The 22,959-nt window shown below is 36.5% G+C and overlaps 1 protein-coding gene across 4 annotated transcripts in view; it reads left to right on the plus strand.

The window, feature by feature from the left end:
• The window catches only part of SPATA6 (spermatogenesis associated 6), a 127,245-nt gene that overhangs the window by 21,729 nt on the left and 82,557 nt on the right, over positions 1 to 22,959 (plus strand). For all 4 annotated transcript variants that reach the window (XM_051999735.1, XM_051999736.1, XM_051999737.1 and 1 more), the window contains exons 2-5: positions 350 to 487; positions 1,080 to 1,128; positions 4,516 to 4,557; positions 6,154 to 6,278. In XM_051999735.1, coding sequence (XP_051855695.1) covers positions 350 to 487; positions 1,080 to 1,128; positions 4,516 to 4,557; positions 6,154 to 6,278 — 354 coding nt within the window. The remainder of the gene's footprint in view (positions 1 to 349; positions 488 to 1,079; positions 1,129 to 4,515; positions 4,558 to 6,153; positions 6,279 to 22,959) is intronic.

Genomic DNA, 22,959 nt, shown 5'->3' on the forward strand with positions numbered 1-22,959 from the left:
AGACTTCTGGGAGTAGCTGCTGCGGAGTCACTGGGTTCCAAGCCCAGCTCTTAGTTTGCTGCGGTTCCCGCCTCACATTAATTTGACAGACCTTTGCTGTCAACCTTCCAAGTCATCTTTAGAGACTTGTCTTTAGAGACATTATCTAAAGGTATTTGGAAGAGTTTGGGGGAGAGCTCGGGGGAATCCCTGCTTTTACTTTGCCATCCTGGCTCCATCCTCCATTCGGTTTTTAAAAGTTGCTTCTGTTTGTATTTAGTGGGATTCTTCTGTTTTCTTTAGGATGTAAGAGTTCATTTTGTGAGCCATCTTTATGTAATCAGAATATTCATTGTCTCCTTCACCCCAGATATCTTGTCCACGTCTGCAGCTGAAAGACAAGGAGGATGTCTATCTCAGCGTTTGTGTTTTTGGCCAGTACAAAAAGACGCAATGTGTCCCTCCTGTTTTTCCACTGATCTTCAACGCCAGAATGGTGTTTGAAAAGGTATGCTTCTTGTGATTTCAGTCCTGTGTGTTCTATAAAAGCCATGTTTGCATGGCACGAGCAAGGCAGGTATGAATTCTCCAAGAGTGGAGAGGATAGGCATTTGACTTCATTGGGAAAATATGAAAAGAGCCTTACTCTTTACCAGAAAAAGTACAAGTCTAATTTTATTTCTGTGATTTGACTTAGTTCAGAATCAATTCCCATGTGCCCCAGAAAGTCACATTTTCTGGAACTTTTTCTGTCTTGTCTGCTCTGGTGAGCTGACTTGTCCCTAATTGTCAGACAACATTCTGTGAAGCTCAATATTAGCTGCTGCATTCTGCTCATTCTTTCCATCTAACACCCTAAGACCTACAGCAATTATCAAAAAAACAGGTACCTTTGACAACAACCAGGGGAAGAAGAGACAAAAAGTAACAATGGAGACGAGATATGAAGGTCTCTTGGAAGAGACAGGAAGGACTTTGTAAGGCTGAAGGAAAAGAAAAGCAGATTCTTATGCTGCCCCTTGTGTCCCCAGTAGCACAGGTCTAGTGTGCAGCCTTGATGCAGGCTGATGGAGACCTCTCTCTGCCTTTTTTCTCACCAGGTATTTCCTGAAGCCATAGATCCGGGAGATGTAGTAGCACAACTCGAATGTAAGTACCTTTTTGTTTTTTTAATTCATTGTTTCTGACTATCTGCTGATTCCTGGTTGCTTAGGCAAGGATTTTTACCTCTTGTGCCAAGCTATTAATTTGCTTTCCAATTCTTTCTTCCATAACTCATTTCTTTTCATTTTCCCCATAAGAACTCTCATTTCATTTATAAAGCCATTTTAAAGTCTTTTTAAAATTTTTGCTTAATTTCTTCTAGGAATCCTACTTGAAGCTTGTGTTTAAGCTGTATTTCTCTTTGAGATTTTGCTTTTTAATGCTTTGTAACCAGATGTTTTTGGAACTTTTGTATCGATGAGTCAGTAGTTTGCACAGTCTTGAGAGGGATGGAGAAACTTCACTGGCTTGGGTTTCCTCCCTAAAATGGAGGTTCTGGAAGGAGCCAGCCAATCCAAGGAAGATGGGCTTTTGCCAGGCTTCACTTATCACTGTTCTCTTGTAGAATGCCTTTGTAATTTGATGAAAATAGATTATTCCCCACCTTTTATGTGTCCTGTGCTTCCTGTCTGTGAGATCATGTACATCCTTCATGAGACCTAAGGTTCCTTGAAGATTTATAAATTCCCACAATCAGATACAATTCTCCTCGACTTTTAAAAAAATTGAGGATTCTGGGAAGTTGGCAGAGTAGGTTGGTAAATTTCAAGCTCCTCAGATTTCCCCACAAACAGAACAAATTTGTGCCTCAGGGTGGACAAAGACTGGTGAAAAAAGACTGGTGAAAAAAGACTGGCAGAACAGGGGGTCTCCTGATACACCAAATAGTCTGAAGAAAGACCCCAGGCCTGGGATTAATCCATGTGAACTACAAACCCCCCCAAGATGGCGCTGCAGAAATAGCAAATGGGGACCCCCTGAGGCTAGCTGTGTTTGGCTGGATCCTCAGAAGGAACCAGAAACTTTTACCTCTTGGACTGTGTGGATTGGAATCCAAGAAGACTGAGTGAATCATGGTTGATTAGGATCACCAGGCCCAGCTGTGCCCTGGCAAGAAGGGACCAGCACCATGCAGAAGCAGGGGAGCAGGGATGCTGCTGGCTGCAGGCACTTGCAGGAGCAGGGAGCTCTTGGTTTGGGGTTCCAGGTCAGAGGGGAGAGCTGAAGGGAAGCTAGAGGCACCATCCCTTCACATATCATTTAGAGGTGCTTATACTAATACCCCTTGTTTAAAAAAATGACCCAGCAAAGAAGAAGCAAACTATAGAAACTTCAAGGAAGTAACAGGGAAGACCAGAGTTCATATTCAGAGGAGGACACTGAAGTTAAAAAAAGCTTCCAACCCAAAGAGTAAAATAAAATGACTTCCTACCCAGATAAAATTTATATAAGAACTCAAAAAAGAATTCAGAAGTCAAATGAGAGACATTGAGGAAAAACTAAAAAAAGTCCAAGAAAAACAAGAAGATTATAAAAAAAAGTTAACCAACTAGAAAAGGAGATTCAGAATCTGAAAGATGAAAATCACTCTTTGAAAATTGGAATCGGTCAAGGGGAAGCCAGTGGAGTTATGAGAGACTAAGAAATAATAAAACAGATTATAAAGAATGAGAAAATATAACAGAATGTGAAACATCTTATAAGAAAAGTGATAGATCTGGAGAACAGACCAAGAAGAGAAAATAAAAGAATAATTGAACTACCTGAAATCTGTGACCAAAAAAAGAATCTGACACAACAATGCAAGAAATAATCCTAGAAAATTATCTTGGAGTGATAGAACATTAGGGGAAAGCAGAAATAGAAAAAGTTCACCCATCACTACCTTTGTGGAAAACACATAGGAATAGTATTGCCAAATTTCAGAACCCCCAAATCAAGGAGAAAATTTTGCAAAAACCAAACAAATAAACCAAAAAAAAAATAATTCAAATATGCTGGAGCTACAATTAGAATTGTACAAGACATCAGCAATAACAATAGAAGACTGAAAGTCCTGAAATCACATCTACTGACAATCAAAAGAACTAGGCCTGCTATCAAAAACATCACATCCAACAAAATTATCTTTAATATTGAACCTGAAAAAATGGACATTCAGTGAACTTGAAGATTTTTAGAACTTTCTAACAACCAAACCCAAACTTAATAGAAAATTGAACCTACAAGAGCCAGTTTCAAAGATCAATTTCAAGGTTAACATGGAAAAATTTTTATATGGAAAATGTATACCATATGTTTAAGATTGACATCAACAATAAGGTAGCTGAAAAGAAAGTTTGAGGCAGAGGTAAGGTAAAAATAGTAATTAATGTTATACAAATGAGGGGCAGAAGAATAGACACAAAGGAAAGGGAGGAAGACTTATAGTTCTGAAAACCTACTTACATCAGAAATGGGTTTAAATAGGCAACACTGCATATATACTATGAAGGATATAGCACCTCCAAAATCTATAAAGAAATAAGTTGGGAGGGATAGGTGGATGGAGAAGCAAAAGGTGTGGGAAGAAGACAATGGAGGGATCTATGGGTGGGAGAAGGAAATTTAAGAGCAGAATTAAGTTAGCAGAGATAGGAAAGCTATGTGTGTATGTATGTATGTATATGGGAGGAGTGGGGAACATGTGTGTATATATATCTCCTTTTAAAATTGTAGCCTGCTTTGGGGAGGTGGGAGAGATGATGGATAAAAAAGAATAAGGTTAAAAAGATGTATGGCAGAAAACAAAAGAACAATTTACAAGGAAGTAAAGGATGGACACTCATGAATATAATCAATTCTACATATATATGTGTAAACATACATATATGTATACTTTCTTGAACTGGTAATTCATTGTTATGTATTTTGAATCATCACATATGTTCTGTTGGGCACATGACAATGTTCTCTTTTGTTTTGTATTCCCTTTTTGTTTTTATTTTTTCTTACTGTTTTTTAAAATAAAATAAATTAAAAAAATAAAAATAATTGTCATTCCTTTTGTCTTTTACATCTACTGATTCTCCCTTTTGACAAAGAAAAGCAGTTATGCAAAGATACCACTAGTATAGCACTCTGTCCTGGCAGTTTCTGTCCTCTCTATTGGAAAGGATGAGATGTTTCCCTGTTCCTTTCCTGGGAACTTCCTTAGCCATTCCATACTTGGGTTCTGGCTTCCTTTAATGATCTTTTACAAAGTTGTAGCTACCTGCACATTGTTCTGTTGGCTCTCTCCAAATCAATTCATAGAAATCTTCCCACCCTTCTCTGAATTTCTCAGGTATTTGGAGCATTAAGTATGAGGAAGGGCGGGTTGGCCAAGGACCTCCTGGGTATGTGGAGATGTACCTTTCCCTGTCAGCCTGATGATGATGACTCCAATCAACTGAGAAAATGACTTAGGACTGACCTAGCTTTGTACTCATGAGATGTTTTCTCTCATTGCAGATGACACAGCGGTGTTTGAGTTGATACAGCTTGTTCTGCCAGGTATGAAAATGCTTCTACTCCTAAAACACTATGGGGTATATATGGGGAGCCAGTTCACCATGAAGTGACCTTCTCCATCTCCCCTCCTCCAGGCCCACCCCCATCCTTAGCCTCGTAGAGATACTAGGTTCTATTTGCCTAGTTTTAGTTTTTAATGTATGATTTTTAATAATAGTTTTGTTTAGGGCTGAGTAGACCCAGAAGATGCTTAGCTGAGATGATAGGGAACACTTTGATGAATGGGAATTATTTTAAATATGATGTAAACTGACTTTATCTTGGATCGTTAGAACCACTAAAATTCAAGGATCCATTTTTATGAAGTTGCTAAAAATACGGCCTCCTGTTCACCACATGGCTCTTGCCAGTGCATTCTTTCCCTATTCCTAACCTTTTCCCCACTATAACAAAAAGTACTCTTTGTAAAAAGAGAGACTTGAATTAACTATGCACAGTAGTCACAATTAATTAATATATTTCACTATATTGTAGAAACCATTAAAACTCCCAAATGTCTGTTTCTGCATCTGGATGTTTGTGTAGAGAACAGGAAACACTGCTTCATGTATTATTGAAAAACAAACCATCAGAAGTTGTGGGTTTAAGACTAGGTGGTCCTTCCTTACCTAGCCTGGAAGCGCAGCGACTTCTCATGGGCCCAATCCAGAGGCTGATTGGTACAGATGCTTAAATTTGCTCCACTTTTCTGACCTGCCTGATTCAGCCTCAGGCAGTCTGTGGTTTTACCATCTGAGGGCTGTACTTAGTGCTGACACTCAATCAGCTTAATCCCACTGAAGCTTAGAAATGCATCCAGCCTTCCCCTAAATTCCAGGGGTGCGCCCATAATCTTCAGGGGTTTTTGTTCATGGTTTTACGTGTCCTGTAAAACTGAAATTGTATTAAAAAACATTTTTGTGACCCCATATTGTTTCTTGAATGTGTGAAAATATCCCCACTTTAGAGATAGGAAAGCAGGCCATAGTTGCTGATTTCATTGGCATAGGTTTTCCATAAACTGACTCAGTTTGTCATCCCCTTCACACATTAGTAGATAGTTTCTTATTTAACTATGACTGAAAAAATGGATTACCTCCTGACCACACTTTGGTGATGAATCTCAGAACATTTCTGGGCCTGTCCCCCAGTGACAGGATCATGGCTAGTCACCAAGTCTCATGCCCTTGAGGCCTTTCTGTTTTTGGCACTTTGAGATCTCAGGGCCATTTCTGTGTTCTGAGGAGGCTAGGATGGGCTGGAGGGGAGGCACTGAGGAGAAGGGGTTAGAATGCTGCGACATTTCAACAAAACAGAATTGGAGGCAAACATTTGTTGGGGTCTCTTGCCTTTTGTGCCATATTTACTTTTATGACTGAAAAATGATACCTAACCCTTTTAGGACTTTCCTACCTAAGAAGGTAACTTCTTAGGAAGTTCAGAAGTTGTTCAGTATGCAGCGTGGGACAGTGGGCTTCAGTGGGCCACGTACAGTGGGAATCTGGCAGGACAGTTGGTAAAAGATGCCATTGTTTTGGGATGCTAGAGTCTGTATTGATGTCTTGATCTGTTTTCAGTCCTAAAATCTGTTCCTTGCAGTGGGTGAGACACTCTCTATATATGAGGAAAACACGAGAGACTTCATGTTTCCTGGTCCGAAGCAAATGTCTGGACACCATGATTCAAACCGCCAAGTGATGATGCAAAGGATTTCTGGCATCAGGGTAAGTGCCCCAAACGGGAGGCTCCAGTGTGATGTAGTTGTTGAGGCCTGGGAGCCTGGAGCCAGACCTTCCCTAAGTGTTTGCCTAGGGATGGCAAAGCATGGCCAAGATGGGCCTTTGAGATTCCGGCTCTTCCCCATTGGTGTGCACCCATCAGGGTCTGTGCAGGGTCTGTAATGTCCGGAGCTTAGTGGAAATAATACAAAATGTTACTTTTACTTTTTCTCTCCCCCACGGATGAATATCTGGTAGAGGGATGAGCTTGTGGCCTCCAATACCCATTTCCTATACCGTGTTTATCCTTGGTTTTTCTTCTGGATCTCTCCGAAGGATCCATTTGATTGCAGGGGGTGGGATCCAGGGAGCACTTAGCTCCTCAGGAAGCCTCTATTTGTTGTCTCTTGCTTTTGACACACGAGCATCTCACCTTCTGTATCAATCACATATTTTCTCAGTATTATCCTTGATGTGACTCTGTGAGCATAAGGCGTCACTGACAGGATAGTGCTGCTGGTCAGCCTTGCATCACTCCCTACAGAGCTTTGTTTGTTTTTGGTTTGGATCTGAGGTTTTATTGGAATTGGGGACTCCTGGTGGCTCATTTTTCTCCACCAGAGCAGTGGATGAGTACTTCTTTGTCTTAAGGCGTGCTTGGGACACTGGGAGCAGCCTGGCCAGGGGTGCACAGCAGGGACTCTCAGAGACAATACTTGAACCGCAGGGAAACGATCTCTCCATATGCTTTACTTCTGCTGTTACAGTATAATACAACAAAGACTTACCAAGTGTCTACTGCATGCAGGGCTTGGCAGGGTGGGGTGTAAGGGTAGAATTGAGCCTTGTCCTCATGGGGTACAGAGGCTAGTCAGAGAGTGAGATACCAATAATGCGGAACCCCCTTCAGTATCACTGGGAAGGGCAGTAGAGAAGGGCCAGTAAAGGGGTGTGGGAGTTTTGGGGTAGAGGAAAGTTGACTTTAGGGAAGGGATCAGAAAAGAAAGTTTGAGTTAAACTAATGAATGGGCAGGAATTCATTTAGGGGAGAAGGTATAAGAAAGGCTGAGTAAGGAACAGCTTGAAAGTGAGAAAGGGCATGGCATTTTTTAGTGCAGAAAGGTAGTCAGTATGGGATTGGAGCATAGCACAGGGAGGAGAATATGCAAAATTGAAGTGGACAGGCTGAGGGTCACTAGCTTGTGGAGGACCTTGAATGCTGGGCAGAGGAGTATGACCTTGACTCGGTTGGAAGGCAATTTGGATTCTCTGAGGTTTGTTGACGACCAACAAGGCCTAAGAAAGATTATTCCTAAAGCATGTGGGGCATATCAATGAAGTTACTGTCAGTCATCATCAAATACCTCTATCACTATGTGACAGGTACTGGGCTAAGTGCCAGAGACACAAAGAAAGGAGAAAACAGATTCTTGTGATCTTATCCTGGTTTTTTTGGTTGTTGTTGTTTTACTGGAGGAGACATTTTGTAAACATAATCTGAGAAAGACTAAGGGTGAAAGTGCCACTGTAGTCCCAGCCCAGCTCTGCCACTGAAAAGGGTTAAGTTATTGTTGGAAACACATCTCAAAACTGTCCCATTGCTCAGTTTGTGATAACTGACGATTATGCTGACCTTGTTGACAGCCTTTCTCCAGAATGGAGTTGGGGAGTGTCCAGTGCCCAATCAGATAACCTGGGCAGGAGCCAGGCCTAAGGTGAGCCTGCGGTTCTGTTCCTTTGAACCAGTAGAACAGTTCTCGCTCACAGTGGTTTGGTCCAGCAGTCAACCCTTCCAACCAGGGGCATTTCCATAGTTGTGTTGTCTAGAACTGTACCCAGGTCAGGAGCTTGCAGAGTTCTGACCAAGAAGGCAGTGATCGGGTTTCCTCCAGATCAGACGGTTTTGGCAAACTAAAAGCTTACAAGTGCCCAGCCTGAGCCTTTAGGAGATCTTTAAAGAAGAAAAGCACTCAGTACCCAGAGACAGCTGAAGTATGACCCAATAGGGCAAAAACAAGCCAAAGCACAGTTTGGAGAATCCCTGTAGAAGTGTGCAAGATATGAAGTCAGGAAGTAAAGTTTGGTAGAGCAGGCAAAAAACTCCTAAATAAACAAGAATCTACAATAAAGGACTATTATGGTGACAGGGACACTCAAGACACAAATTCAAAAAAAAAGAGAGAGAGAGAGACAGAGAGAGAGAGAGAGAGAGAATGACATCAAAGAAAATCATAGATAGGACCCAACTTTATTTTTTTTTTTTTTTTTTTTTTTTTTTTGTGGTCAATAATAAAGTTCTTTATTCTCAGATACCATTGAGCTACTTTGAGGAAAGTTAGCTCACAATGAATAGTAGTGATGATTATATCAGCAATAAAAGCAAAATAGATGATACCTCAAATAGTTACATTGTAGAAACATTACATTTGATTATACATGGATTTCTTTTTTTTTTTTTTTTTTTTTTTTTTTAATTTTTTTATTTAATAATTACATTATATTTACACTCATTTCTGTTCCGATTTTTTTTCCCCTCCCTCCCTCCACCCCCTCCCCTAGATGGCAAGCAGTCCTTTATATGTTGGATATGTTGCAGTATATCCTAGATACAATATATGTTTGCAGAACCGAACAGTTCTCTTGTTGCATAGGGAGAATTGGATTCAGAAGGTATAAATAATCCGGGAAGAGAAACAAAAATGCAGATAGTTCACATTCGTTTCCCAGTGTTCTTTCTTTGGGTGTAGCTGCTTTTGTCCGTCATTTATCAATTGAAACTCAGGTCTCTTTGTCAAAGAAATCCACTTCCATCAAAATATGTCCTCATACAATATCGTTGTCGAAGTGTATAATGATCTCCTGGTTCTGCTCATTTCACTTAGCATCAGTTCATGTAGGTCTCTCCAAGCCTCTCTGTATTCATCCTGCTGGTCATTTCTTACAGAACAATAATATTCCATAACATTCATATACCACAATTTACCCAGCCATTCTCCAATTGATGGGCATCCATTCATTTTCCAGTTTCTAGCCACTACAAACAGGGCTGCTACAAACATTTTGGCACATACAGGTCCCTTTCCCTTCTTTAGTATTTCTTTGGGATATAAGCCCAATAGAAACACTGCTGGATCAAAGGATATGCACATTTTGATAATTTTTTGGGCATAATTCCAGATTGCTCTCCAGAATGGTTGGATTCGTTCACAACTCCACCAACAATGCATTAGTGTCCCAGTTTTCCCGCATCCCCTCCAACATTCATCATTATTTTTTCCTGTCATCTTAGCCAATCTGACAGGTGTGTAGTGGTATCTCAGAGTTGTCTTAATTTGCATTTCTCTGATCAATAATGATTTGGAACACTCTTTCATATGAGTGGTAATAGTTTCAATCTCATCCTCTGAAAATTGTCTGTTCATATCCTTTGACCATTTATCAATTGGAGAATGGCTTGATTTCTTATAAATTTGAGTCAGTTCTCTATATATTTTGGAAATAAGGCCTTTATCAGAACCTTTAACTGTGAAAATGTTTTCCCAGTTTGTCGCTTCCCTTCTAATCTTGTTTGCATTAGTTTTATTTGTACAAAGGCTTTTTAATTTGATGTAATCGAAATTTTCTATTCTGTGATCAGTAATGAGGACCCAACTTTAATTAGAATTCCTGGAAAACATGAAGCTAGAGTCTAAAAAAAGGTTTTAAAATTATATGAGAATCCTAGAGGAAAGAATTAGAAAAAGAATTTGAACTGTGTAGAAAGGAACTGTGTAGAACTTAGAGAATTAATACCTAGCACAAGGTGTTATATATTCACCCAAGATATAAAGCATCACCCAAACTACAGACCCCTTGAAAATTAAAGTGGGAAAAATCAGAAATGAATGATTCCATGAAACAAGAATTTTTAAAAGAAAGTCTAAGGCCTTAAAAAATAAGAACATTTAAGATATTTCATATCACTAGAAACTAACTTGGAAAACAGAGCAAGAAGAGAGAGAATTTGAAAGCCATGACCAAAAGAACCTAGGAATCACAAAAGAAAACTGCCCACATCTTTTAATGCCAAAGGGAAAAGTGAACATGTTGGTTGTCTCTTAAAACAACAACCCTTCCAAATACCAGGACTGTCATAGACAAGCATTTCTTAAGTTGTACCAAGTGCTAGGCTTGAGCTAGGGTTTTGATGAAAAGAAAAGGACGGTCCTGTTCTCGTGGAACATAGTACACTGGGGAAAGCAACAAGAAAACAAACTATACTAATGCAGGAAAAATCCAGAGTTTTCAGGTCAAGGGAAAAAAAAGATGCTGTAAGTAGTCAGAAAGTTCCAGTACTGAAGGATATCCATCCCATAAGATCTGGCTGGTATTTAACACTTGAGGAGAAAAGGACTTAGAGCATGGTACACAGAAAGGCCTTAGAACCAAGATAAATTGCCCAGCAAAACTGAATATAATCCTACAGAGGAATAAAACAAACTTGTAAGGAAATAGAAAACTTCCAAGCATTTCTAATGAAAAGACTAGAGCTGAGTCAAAATTCTGAATTTTAAATATAGGAGATAAGAGAAACAAAGGTAAATATGAGTGAACAGTCATTGGAAATTGAACAATAAAGTAGTATTTACTTTCTAATCAGAGGAGACTAAAATCCTTTAAGAACTCTAATATCAAGGATCATATATGAAATCAATGAGAGATAATGAGATGGGTTTGTTATGTTATGATGACCTTAGACGAAAGGAAAAGGAATACACTGGAGGAGCGAGGAAAAGGGAGAGAGAGAATAGAGGAAATGTTCTCACCTTTGTGGTCCCAGTATACAAATTGAAGAGAACAAACAAGGAAAAAGAAATTATGGGAAACAGGCAAGATTTAAACCACAGTTTCATCAAAGAAGGAGATTGTAATTGGTTGCACAGGAAGTAAGATGGGAATAAAGGAATATTTCATTCATTCAGCAGGGAAAGAAGATGGAAAAGAAGAATAAGGGAAGGAATATAAGGGAAGAGAGATTGAGGGAGAAATTATTAATAAGTAAAACAAATGTTAATATTGAGAGTGGATTTTGAAGAAGAGTATAAAAAAAAGCATAAATAGCTATTTTAGGGGAGGGAAAGAGAAAAGGGACATGAAAACAGAAGCAGGTTGAATTTTCTTGAGCACCAGTGCTGAGTACACTTTTTTTTGTTGTTGTTCACCAAGCTTTTTATAAAGAGGAAGTCAGGTAAACAGAGGGAAATATATAAAAGGAGTGGAGGAAATTATACAATTAGTAGTCATAACTGTGAATGTGAATGGAATGAATTTACCCATAAAACAGAAGAGGAGAGCAGAATGAATTAAAAAGATTCCATAAATTGTGGTATGTCAATGTAATGGAGTATTATTGTTCTATAAGAAATGTTGAACAGGCTGATTTCAGAAAAGCCTGGAAAGACTTGTATAAACTGATGCTGAGTAAAGTAAGCAGAACTAGAACATGTACTTAATAATAGCAAGATGATAGATTTAGCTCCTCTCAGCAGTATGGTGATCTAGGAAAATTCAAAAAAACTTGAGATGGAAAATGCTATCTGCATCCAGAAAGAGAACTATGGAGACTGAATGGGAATGAAGCATAGTATTTTCACCTTTTTTGTTTATTTGATTTTTGTTTGTTGTGTTTTCCCCCCTTTAGTCTGATTTTTCTTGCACAAAATGACAAATATGGAAATTTGTTTAATAGTATTGTACATGTATAATATATATATCAGATTGCTTGCTGTAGAGAGGTGTAAGGTAAGAGAGGGAAGGAGAAAAAATTTGAAACTCAGAAATCTTAGAAAAATAAATGTTGAAAACTATCATTATATGTAGTTGGGAAAATAAAATACTGTTGAGGGAAAAAAGCTGATTCCAGCAGTATGCCATTCAAAAGAAATACACTTGAAACATAAAGATCCCTGCAGTTAAATAAGAGGTTGAAGCAAAATCTCTTGTGCTTTAATAGATATAAGAAAGCCAAGGAAGGCAATCAACAAGAATTTATTAAGCAATAAGTGCTGAGAATACAAAAGACCAAAAGAATACAATAAAAGCCATAAAATAAATAAAATCATATCCACTTTTTATATTATGTACGAAATTATATACAAATATAATTTTAGTGTACTTTGTGTACTTTATTTCATGTATTTATAAGTGTATACTTTTGAATATATTAAAGCAGAGGTTTTTACTTTTTATGTGTCATGGGATCCTTTAGCAGTTTGGGGAAACTTTTAGTTTTCTTTTCAGAATAAATATTTCAAAATTAATAAGATACATAGAGTGCAGAGAAAATCAAATGTATTGAAGGAAAATTATTAAAATGTAAAAAAACCCCACAAATTCCTGGACTCTTTATTAGGAATCTTTGTTCTGATAGAAGAGATACCTTTTAAATAACTGGGTCGTAGAAGAAATATACAGAGAATGTATTTTGAAAGAGGAAGGCATTTAGCATCTAGGTTTAGTGATAATGATCTTAGATAAGGTAATAGCAAAAATAGACTTTATTAGAAGATAAACAGAAGAACTGTATGAAGAAAGGTACAAGAGAAAATGAATTGTCTATCATCAACATTTATGCAGTGAATATCATTACATCTAACTACTTAAAAGAAAAGTTAAATGATTTATAGGAAGAAATAGATAGTAGTACTTTACTAGTAAGGGATCTTGATAAATCTTTTTAAGATCCTGTTAGAACTAACTGAAAAATAAGCAAGACAGATATTAAGTGTACAAAATAAAATTTTAGAAAATTTAGGTAGGACAGAACTTTGAGAATTATTACAAGGAAATAAAAAAGAATACACATACTGCTTAACTCTGCATGATATTCTTGCAAAAATTGAACATTAAAAACTTACAAAGATAAAAATATTAAATACAGCTTTTATGGACCATAACTCTACATACAATGAAAAGCTGCTAAAGAAATTCTTTATAATTAATTGAGGATTAAATAATTTAAACCTAGTGACTCATTGAGTCAAAGAACATAGCAAATAAACTTAAATTATTTCTTTAAACAGTAATGGGGCAGCATATTAATATTTTTGGGAAAAACTGTTCTTAAGGAAAAATTTTTGTCTCAAAACATTTTTAACAGTAAAATAGAGAATAGATCAAGAAATTGGCCATACAATTAAAAAGTGATAGCCAACAACTTTTTAAAAACCCTGGTTAAAAACTCCAAATAAAATTTCTAAATGTCAAAAAAGAGATTAGTGAAATTGCTAGCAAAAATTAAATCAGTAAAAATTATAAAAAATTTTAAAGGTCAATAAAATATATGTCTTAAGCTAATTTTACTTCATTTTTTTCTGGTTAGCTTTTCTGGTTGGACTTCTGATTTTTTTTTTAAAATAATAGCTTTTTTATTTTCAAAATATATGTAAAGATAGTTTTCAGCATTTACCCTTGCAAAACCTTGAGTCCAAATTTTTTCCCCTCCCTTCTCCTCACTCCCTTCTGTAGACCACATTTATGATGCTGTCCAAGAAAAATCAGATTAAAAAAATGAGAGCAATAAGCAAACAAACAACAACAAAAAAGGTGAAAATACTATGTTGTGATCCATATTCAGTACTCATATCCCTCTCTCTGGATGCAGATGGCTCTCTCTCTCACAAGTCTATTGAAATTAGCCTGAATCACCTCATTGTTGAAAAGAGCCACATCCATCAGAGTTGATCACTACATAAACTTGTTGCTATGTGTAATGTTCCCCTTAGTTCTATTCACTTCACTTAGCATCAGTTCATATAAGTCTCTCCAGGCTTCTCTGAAATCATCCTACTGGTTGTTTCTTAAAGAACAATAATATTCCATAAAATTCATATCCCATAACTGATCCAGCCATTCCCCAATTGATGGGCATCCATGCGGCTAATTTTATTTTTTAAAAAAGGAAAAGAAATTCTACCAAATTTCTTCTTTGATACAAAAATAATATTTAAATCATGAAGAGTTAAAACAGAAAAAGATGACTTAGAAGTTAATATCTAATGAACATTAATACAAAGTGTTTTTTAAAAAATATTAGGAAAAAGATTAGAGAAACATAATTAACAAAGATTAAATACTATAACCAAATTATATTTATACTAAGGATATAGCCTTTAGTGCATATTAGGAAAATTATTAAGATAGTAGACTGTATTAGTAACAAAAAGCATACAATTATATCATTGTTTTGAAAAAAGCTTTTTGATAAGATTCAATATTCATTTCTTTTTTAAAAAGTAGAAGACATTGGAAGACAAAGTGAATCTTTCTTTAGTAGTATCCAGCTAAAATTAATTGCTAGCATATGTAAAAAAGATAAACTAAAGGCCTTTCCAATAAGTTCAGTGATAAAACAAGAATGTCCATTGTCACAATGACTGTTTAATACACTGCTTGAAATGCTAGCTATAAGAATAAGATCAGGAAAATGAAATTGAGGGAGTAAGTACAATCAAAAAGGAAACAAAATTATCAATTTTTACAGATGACATGATGGTTTTCATAGAAAATCTTAATGACCTAACTAAAAAAAAAAACTAACGCAAACAACAGCAAAGAGAAGGGAAGAGAATATAAATATATATCGTGCTTATATATATTGTGCTTATTATGTGCCAGGTGCTGTGATATTCATTTTTTTGAAAACATTGTCACATTTCATTTTCGTGACAACCCTTTGAGGTTAGTGCTATCATGATCCTACTCCTCCCGCTTTTTAAAAAATTGAGCAAAATGAGACAGACAGAGGTTATGTGACTTGCCCAGGATCACACAGTAAGTTTAGAATTAAGGGTTTAGAACGCAGATCTTTCTGCCTCTGGGTTCAGCGCGCACTGCCTCAGAAAATCTTTTTCATTATATAAAATAAGCCCATGTAAATGATCTGTTTTTGAAATATTGTCAACAAAAGAAATAACAAGTACTTTTTCTTTTCAAAATAGACCCCTAGGCCTGGAGTGAGGATGCCCTCAAAAACATCCCAGCTGTGTAACCCTAAGCAAGTCACTTAACTCTGTCTGCCTCGGTTTCCTTTAAGAGAATTTTTAAAAAAACTCTTAGCCCAATGTCTATCACATCATAGATGTATAATAAATATTCAGGGCCTGATATGTAGCAAGTTCAAATCTGGCCTCAGACACTAACTTTGTGACCTCTAGGCAAATCCCCTAATCCTGTTTGTCTCACTTTCTTATTTGTAACAAATTGGAGAAAGAATCAGACATAACTGAAACGACTGAACAATGGTAAATATTGATTTCCTCCTTTCTCTTCCTGCACATGTTTGAAAATCAAAAGAGAGAGCATCTGTAAGATGCTTTGCCCTTCTTAAAATCCTACATAAATGTTAGTGGCCATTGTCATTATCATTTATGTCACAGTTTACTCAGAGGTCCAAGTTAAATGTTCATGAAATATAAAATCAAGTGTCACTGACTGGATTGGTTCTGTCCTCCCTCCCTTTCCCTTCATCTTCGGTGCCCATGGGCACCCACATGCACTTTGTCTCTGACAGACTTCATCCTTGTTCTCCAGCAGAGAGAGCCCCGGCCCTAGCAGAGCTGCATTTAGGGCCTTCCCCAACTCGATGCCCCTTCTGTGAAAGGTCTGGAATCTAGACCCGACAGGGCTATGGTCCTTCCTCCGGATCTCCTCTCCTTGCTCTCTTCCAAGCAACCACAAACCCATCGCTTTTGATACTCTCCGGTGCCCAGATTGAATCTCTTCTTTATGTCAGCTCCGTGTCAAATGCTGTAGAAGACAGTCATTGGGTCCAGAAATGAATGAGAATGGGGACAAGTAGTTGTTTGGCTGTCTTGGTCCTGACTCTCCATGACCTCACTGGGGTTTTCTTGATTCTGAAGGGCTTGGCCATTCCCTTCTTTGGGTCTCCTTGATTCTAGGGCTGACGTTCTACCCACTACACCACCCAGCTGCTTGAAAAGACACAGGAGAAAGTGCTTTGCTCCCAAAGGTCCTCCATCTGCATATTCTTGGCAGGGATGCAGTTAGCAAGCCCATCCCCCCCATCTGGGTGCGGGCCCTTGTGTATGTCCTCCTGTGTGGACCATAGGGTTCCCCTAGAAGAGAGTGAGCCCCATCATATTAGTCTAGGTCTAACTTGCCGGCCGCCTGGTCTTCCTTCCCAAGCCTCTTTATTGTGGGATATTTTCATAGAGCTGTGGTGTAGAAAGGCCGGCTGCTTTCTGTCCTAAAGAAGATGAGGGGTTCTTAGTGGCCATCTCATTTAGTTTGTACCCCAAAAAGGAATCCTGCCTGCAGGAACCCACCACAGGAAGAGCCAAACTTTCTGAGGTTGTTCAGGGCTTCCTCTCACTGGAGGGGCACGTTAATTTGATCTATTTCAGGCCTAGACGTTCAGCTCAGCCTCTCCAGCTACCATTCCCGGTTTTATCCCTGAGCCAGACAGAACAAAGCTAACTTCCCAAATTCCTTTCCTTAGAATAACCCTTCAGGTATTCCAGTCATTCATCAGACATCCTACTTACCACAGGTCCTGAAGTAACAGGGCCTGTAACAAAAATGAAAAAGCACCTGCCTAGGTACTGCCAGGGGAGACAAAATGTGTGTGCATAGGTGTAGACGTGACATGCACAGTAAATGTAAGGTCATTTTTGGGGAGCTGGGGGAAAGGATAGATAGCAGGAGAAGCTTCATGTAGCAAGTAGAGTGAGGAGAGAGGGCCTTCCAGGCATGGGAAAAATGGCAGACCATTAAGTGATGATTCTCTGGAGTTTTCTCAATAAATCTTCAAGGAGAGATAATTTTGTCTCTTCTTGGCCAAAGTTTATGCCTTTAATTTTATTTTCTTGTCTTGTTATTGGTAGCATTTCTAAAACTATGTTAAATATTAATGTATAGAGGGATCATATTTGCTTTAGGCTTGTATTTATTGGAAAATATTATGCTGTTTCTCCACTGCAAATAATATTAGCCTTTAGTTTTATATTCTTTTAAATCATATTTTTAAATGGACTTTCTATACTTATGTTTTTCATAGTTTTTTTTAGCATAAATTACTTGTATTTTCTCAAAGGCTTTTTTTTGGTATCTACTGATATAATCATCTAGTTGAGTTGTTTCTATTTTTAATATAATAAATTATTAATTATTTCCCTAATGTTGACGCATCCTTAGTATAAATCCAATTTGGTCATAGTGAATAATTTTTTGGGGGGAATTCATTGTTTATTCCTTTACTAGGAATTTATTTAAAATTTTTACATCAATATTTACATCAATATAGTGTAGTAAATATTTACAATATTTACATTAATATTACAAATATTGGGCTACAATTCTCTTTTACTTTGTATTAGCCTTGGTTTAGATTCTAGAATCATCTTAGTTGTTTATAAAGATCTTAGAATTCTTTGTTTCTCATTATTGAGAATAGTTTTTTTAAATAATAAAAGAAATTATATTTATGAGTGCCTATTTTTCTTTTGTTTCCTTGTAGGTTGTTCTTTTGTTCTTTTCTATGCACTTTTTTTTTTACTTACTCTTTTTTTCTCCTTTCATCCCTTCCTCCTCCCACAAGTAGGCCATAGTTAAGGAGAGATGCTTTTATACATACATACATATGCATATATATATATATATATATGTATATGTATATGTATATGTATATGTATATGTATACATACATATACCTACTAACCCTCTTCCCCGCCCCTGCACACCCCCCCATCTCCAAACACATATATATATACACACATCTACACATTTACATTTACACTCACTCACAGACCCACCCACATATACATATATTTGTATACACCCAAATATAGAGCAGCATTTATACATATCTACACACACACACACACACACACACACACACACACACACACACAGATGAGCATTTGCCCATATGTAAACATGCATCTAAAACAATATTAGTATGGCTGACATATAATGTACCTATTTCTCTTGATTGAATCCTTATACGTTTTACTTTGTCTAAGATAAATGACTACTAGCTGTACTTTTTTCCTAGTAAATTCTTCTCCTGATCCTTCTTGTATTGTTTGTATATATCTTGTTCTTTCCTGTCCCTGCTAGTTCTTCTGCTTTAATGCTGCTCCTTAACTTGCCTTGCTATTACTTAACCTACCCCCACTCATGGATCCCTCCCTTGTCTTCTTCCCTCACCCTTTGTTTCCCCCTCCCCCCATTCTTCCCCCCTTATTTCTTTATATATTTTGGAGGGTGCTAAACCCTTAATGGTATATATGTAATGTTGCCTATTTAACCTGTTCCCAATGTGAGTTGGTTTATGAGCCCTCATCCACCTTTTAATGTCTCTGTGTCTATTCTTCCTCTACACTTCACTTGTATGACATAATTACTATTTTACCTTTTCCTAGGAGGTTTTGCTTTAAAGTCAGATCATACTCAACTCTGCTCCCTGAGATGCAAATTTGCTCTTTTTTGGGGAAAACAAGAGAGTTTGAAATGTATTAACCTTGCACACCTAGTACAATAATTAATAAAGGCATTCCCTGGTCTACTTCTGAGTTATAAACTCAGTCCTGTCCTTGATATGAAGAGGCTTTGGTTTTCTTACATCAATACCTGCTGACTTTCTCAGAATGTTTCATTATTTTTGAAGATGGATGGGAGGAGAAGATTTATTTCAGAGATTAAATAATTGATCTTGATGAGTACAAATTCTGAGAACTATAAACCTGTTGACTATGTGAACTTTCTTAGTTCAACTTTTGATTCTACTAATTTGAAGTAGTCTTATTAAATATGCAGATTTTAGCAAAGCAAAGAGAAGTTAATAAAAATAGTAATACAGTATTTGAAAGCAACTTTGACTCAGAGCAGAATAAAATCCACCTATCTTCAAAAAAAGTTTGCTGACCTTATTCTTCATCTTCCCAGAATCCTCCCCTCCATTCTTTTGTTTTTCTAAGAAATTTTAATATAATTTATCTTCCTCCTAATTTCTCTCTCTCAATTTTTTTTTCTTTTTCACACAATCTCTTTTTTGCCCAGATTAGTATAATAGCCTCTGTTTTTCTGACCTAGGTCAGTTTGTTCCCCCTTAGATAATCTGGTGGCCCTCCATTCCCTTAAATGACTATTCTGATGCTGGCTTTAGTGCAGATGCCTGATTGGCTTTAGCCCTATTGTACCCACAAGTTCTGAACTCAAGTAATTAAAACCATCCTTTCCTTCCCCTAGCAGCAGGAAATACAGATCACCTATTTACCCATTCATAGTTTATGTATACTTTTCACTTACTAAGGGATAAAACTTTGGGATTCCAAATATTAGCTCCTATTTCATTTTTATGTTATTCCATTTGTCTGTATTGCATTGTCCTACTTTCCATGTGTATTCATCCATCTGATGTTCATTATTTTTATTCCTTCACTCTTAGAAAAATCAATATGTGACGAAAACCATGCTGTTTTGTGGTAGTCATTTTGTTTCCTGTATCATGAAACCTGGTTTTACCCACTTTTTTCTTATTATGATCATTTATTCTTACCAAGCCACATTATTTTGTTGTTTTGTGACCTCCTTACCACCCTTGATATTTATGAACTCTTGGAATTCATCCTCTGCTAGTGGAAAAAATTCCTTTGAAATATAAACTTTTCTACATGACAGTAGTCTCACATTTTGCCCATCTTCACATAATGAAATTAATCATAAGACCCTAATTTCTTACCAAAGTCATATTCTTCCAGTTTGCCTTGAAAACCTTATTTAATGGTACCTTTTCATTTTCTCTTTTAGGGCAAATCCTTTCTACTAATCCTTCCCTCTGCTTAGTTTTCCCCTCTATTTCTTCTTTCTTAATGAACTTCTTCCTATCTTATGCATCTTTCAGCCTTTTTACAACTCCTCCTTCTAATTTCCCCTTCTCCAAAAAAAAATTTGATAATTGATGTATTTATGTGGTTGTAATTCATTCTATGGAATATTCAACTCTTCTTTCCTTCATACATATTTTGAAGGATATCTTTAAATCTTAGGTTCTTAAAAAAAACAAACCTCTCAATCCTCTTTTCTTGATAGTACTTGAAAATAATAAGTATATTCCACTAAATCATTACTTTATAGTTTAGAGCTAGAGGTTTTCTTTTTTCTTTTTTTTAAATAGCTTTTTATTTTCAAAATATATATAAAAGTAGTTTTCAATATTCACCCTTGTAAAATCTTGTACTCCAAATTTTTCTCCCTCCCTTCCCTTTATTCCCTCCCCCAGACAGCAAGTGATTCAATATATGTTAACATGTGCAATTCTTCTATATATATTTCTACATTTATCATACTGCACAAGAAAAGATTAAAAAAAGAAAAATGAGAAACAAACAACAAAAAAAGGTGAAAACACTATGTTGTGATCCAAACTGAGTCTGCACAGTCCTCGCATTGGGTGCAGATTGCTCTCTCCATTACAAGACCATTGGAACTGGCCTGAATCACCCCACTGTTGAAAAGAGCCATGTCCATCACAGTTGATCGTCATGTAATCTTGTTGTGTACAATGTTTTCTTGGTCTACTCACTTCTCTTAGCATCAGTTCATGAGCAGGCCTTTCTGAAATCATCCTTCCGATTGTTTGTTGATATAAGAACCTGATGATGGGCATCCATTCTGTTTCTGGTATCTTGCCTCTACACAAAGGGCTGCTATAAATACTTTTGCACATGTGGGTCTCTTTCCCACCTTTAAGATTTCTTTGGGATATAAGCCCAGTAGAAATATTGCTGGATCAAAGGGCATACACAGTTTGATAGCTTTTTGAGCATAGTTTCAAATTGCTCTCCATAATGGCTAGATCTATTCACACACAGTTCCACCAACAATGTATTAATGTCCCAGTTTCCCACATTCCTCCAACATTTGTCTTTTCCTGTTATCTTAGCTAATCTGAGGGGTGTGTAGTGGTACCTCAGAATTGTCTTAATTTGCATTTCTCTGATCAATAGTGATTTAGATCAGTTTTCATGTGACTATAAATAATTTTAATTTATTCATCTGAAAACTATCTCTTTATATCCTTTGAGTATTTATCAATTGGAGAATAGCTTGTAATCTAATAAATTTGAATCAATTCTCTATATTTTTAGAAATGAGGTCTTTATCAGAATCCTTGGATGTAAACATTTTTCCTTAGCTTACTAATTCCCTTCTAATCTTGTCTGTATTGGTTTTGTTTGTACAAAATCTTTTTAATCTAATATAATCAAAATCATTTTGCATTTTATAATGTTCCCTGGTTCTTCTTTGCCTATAAATTCCTTCCTTCTCCACAGATCTGAGAGGCCAACTATCTCTTATTTTCCTAATTTACTTATACCCTTTATATCTAAATCATGAACCCATTTTTACCTTATCTTAGTATAGGGCTTTAGGTGTTGGTCAATGCCTAGTTTCTGCCATACTATTTTCCAATTTTCTATCATTTTTTGTCAAATAGTGAGTTCTTATCCCAGAAGCTGGGGTCTTTAGGTTTATCAAACATTAGATTGCTATGGTCACTGACTATTGTGTCTTGTGAACCTAACTTATTCCACTGATCAACTACTATATTTCTTAATCACTATCAAATGGTTTTGGTGATTGCTGCTTTATAATATAGTTTTAGGTTTGATATAGCTAAACCACTTTTATTTGCATTTTTTCATTAATTCCTTTGAAATTCTTGACCTTTTGTTCTTCCAGATGAACTTTGTTATTATTTTTTCTAGCTCTGTAAAATAATTTCTTGGAAGTATTAGTATGGCACTGAATGAATAGATTAATTTAAGTTTTATTTTATTAACTTGGCCTATCCATGAGCACTTGATATTCTTCCAATTGTTTAGACCTACCTTTATTTGTGTGTTACATAATTGTGTTCATATGTTCATATGCTAAGACTTTGAATTGGCAGGTAGACTCCCAAATATTTTATATAGTTAATAAATATACAATTGTTTTAAATGGAATTTCTCTTTGTGTCTCTTACTGCTGGACTTTGTTGGTAACATATAGAAATACTGATGATTTATGTGAAATTTTGTACCTGCAATTGTGCTAAAGTTGTTAATTGCTTCCAGCAGTTTTTTAGTTGATTTTCTAGGATTCTCTTAAGTTTACTATATCATCTGCAAAGAGTAATATTTTGGTTTCCTTATTACCTACTCTTAATTCCTTTAATTTTTTTTCTTCTCTTATTGCTAAAGGTAACATTTCAAAAACAATATTGAATAGCAATGGTGATAGTGGGCAACCTTGTTTCACCCCTGATCTTATTGGGAATGGGTCTAGTTTATTCCCATTACATATGATACTTGCTGATCATTTCTGATAGATGCTATTGATCATTTTAAAGAAAACTCTCTAGCATTTTTAATAGAAATGGGTGTTGGACTTTGTCAAGTGTTTTTCCTGTATCTATTGAGATAATTATATGATTTTTATTAGTTTGTTTATTGACATAGTCAATTATGCTTATAGTTTTCCTAATACTGAACCAGCCCTGCATTCCTGGTATAAATTCTACTTGGTCATGGTGTATTACCCTGGGGATAACTTCTTGAAATCGCTTTGTTAATATTTAAGATTTTCATTATTCATTAGGGAATTTGTTCTATCATTTTCTTTCTCTGTTTCGACCCTGTCT

This window comes from Antechinus flavipes, chromosome 4 (genome assembly GCF_016432865.1).
Source record: "Antechinus flavipes isolate AdamAnt ecotype Samford, QLD, Australia chromosome 4, AdamAnt_v2, whole genome shotgun sequence".
Lineage (NCBI taxonomy): Eukaryota > Metazoa > Chordata > Mammalia > Dasyuromorphia > Dasyuridae > Antechinus > Antechinus flavipes.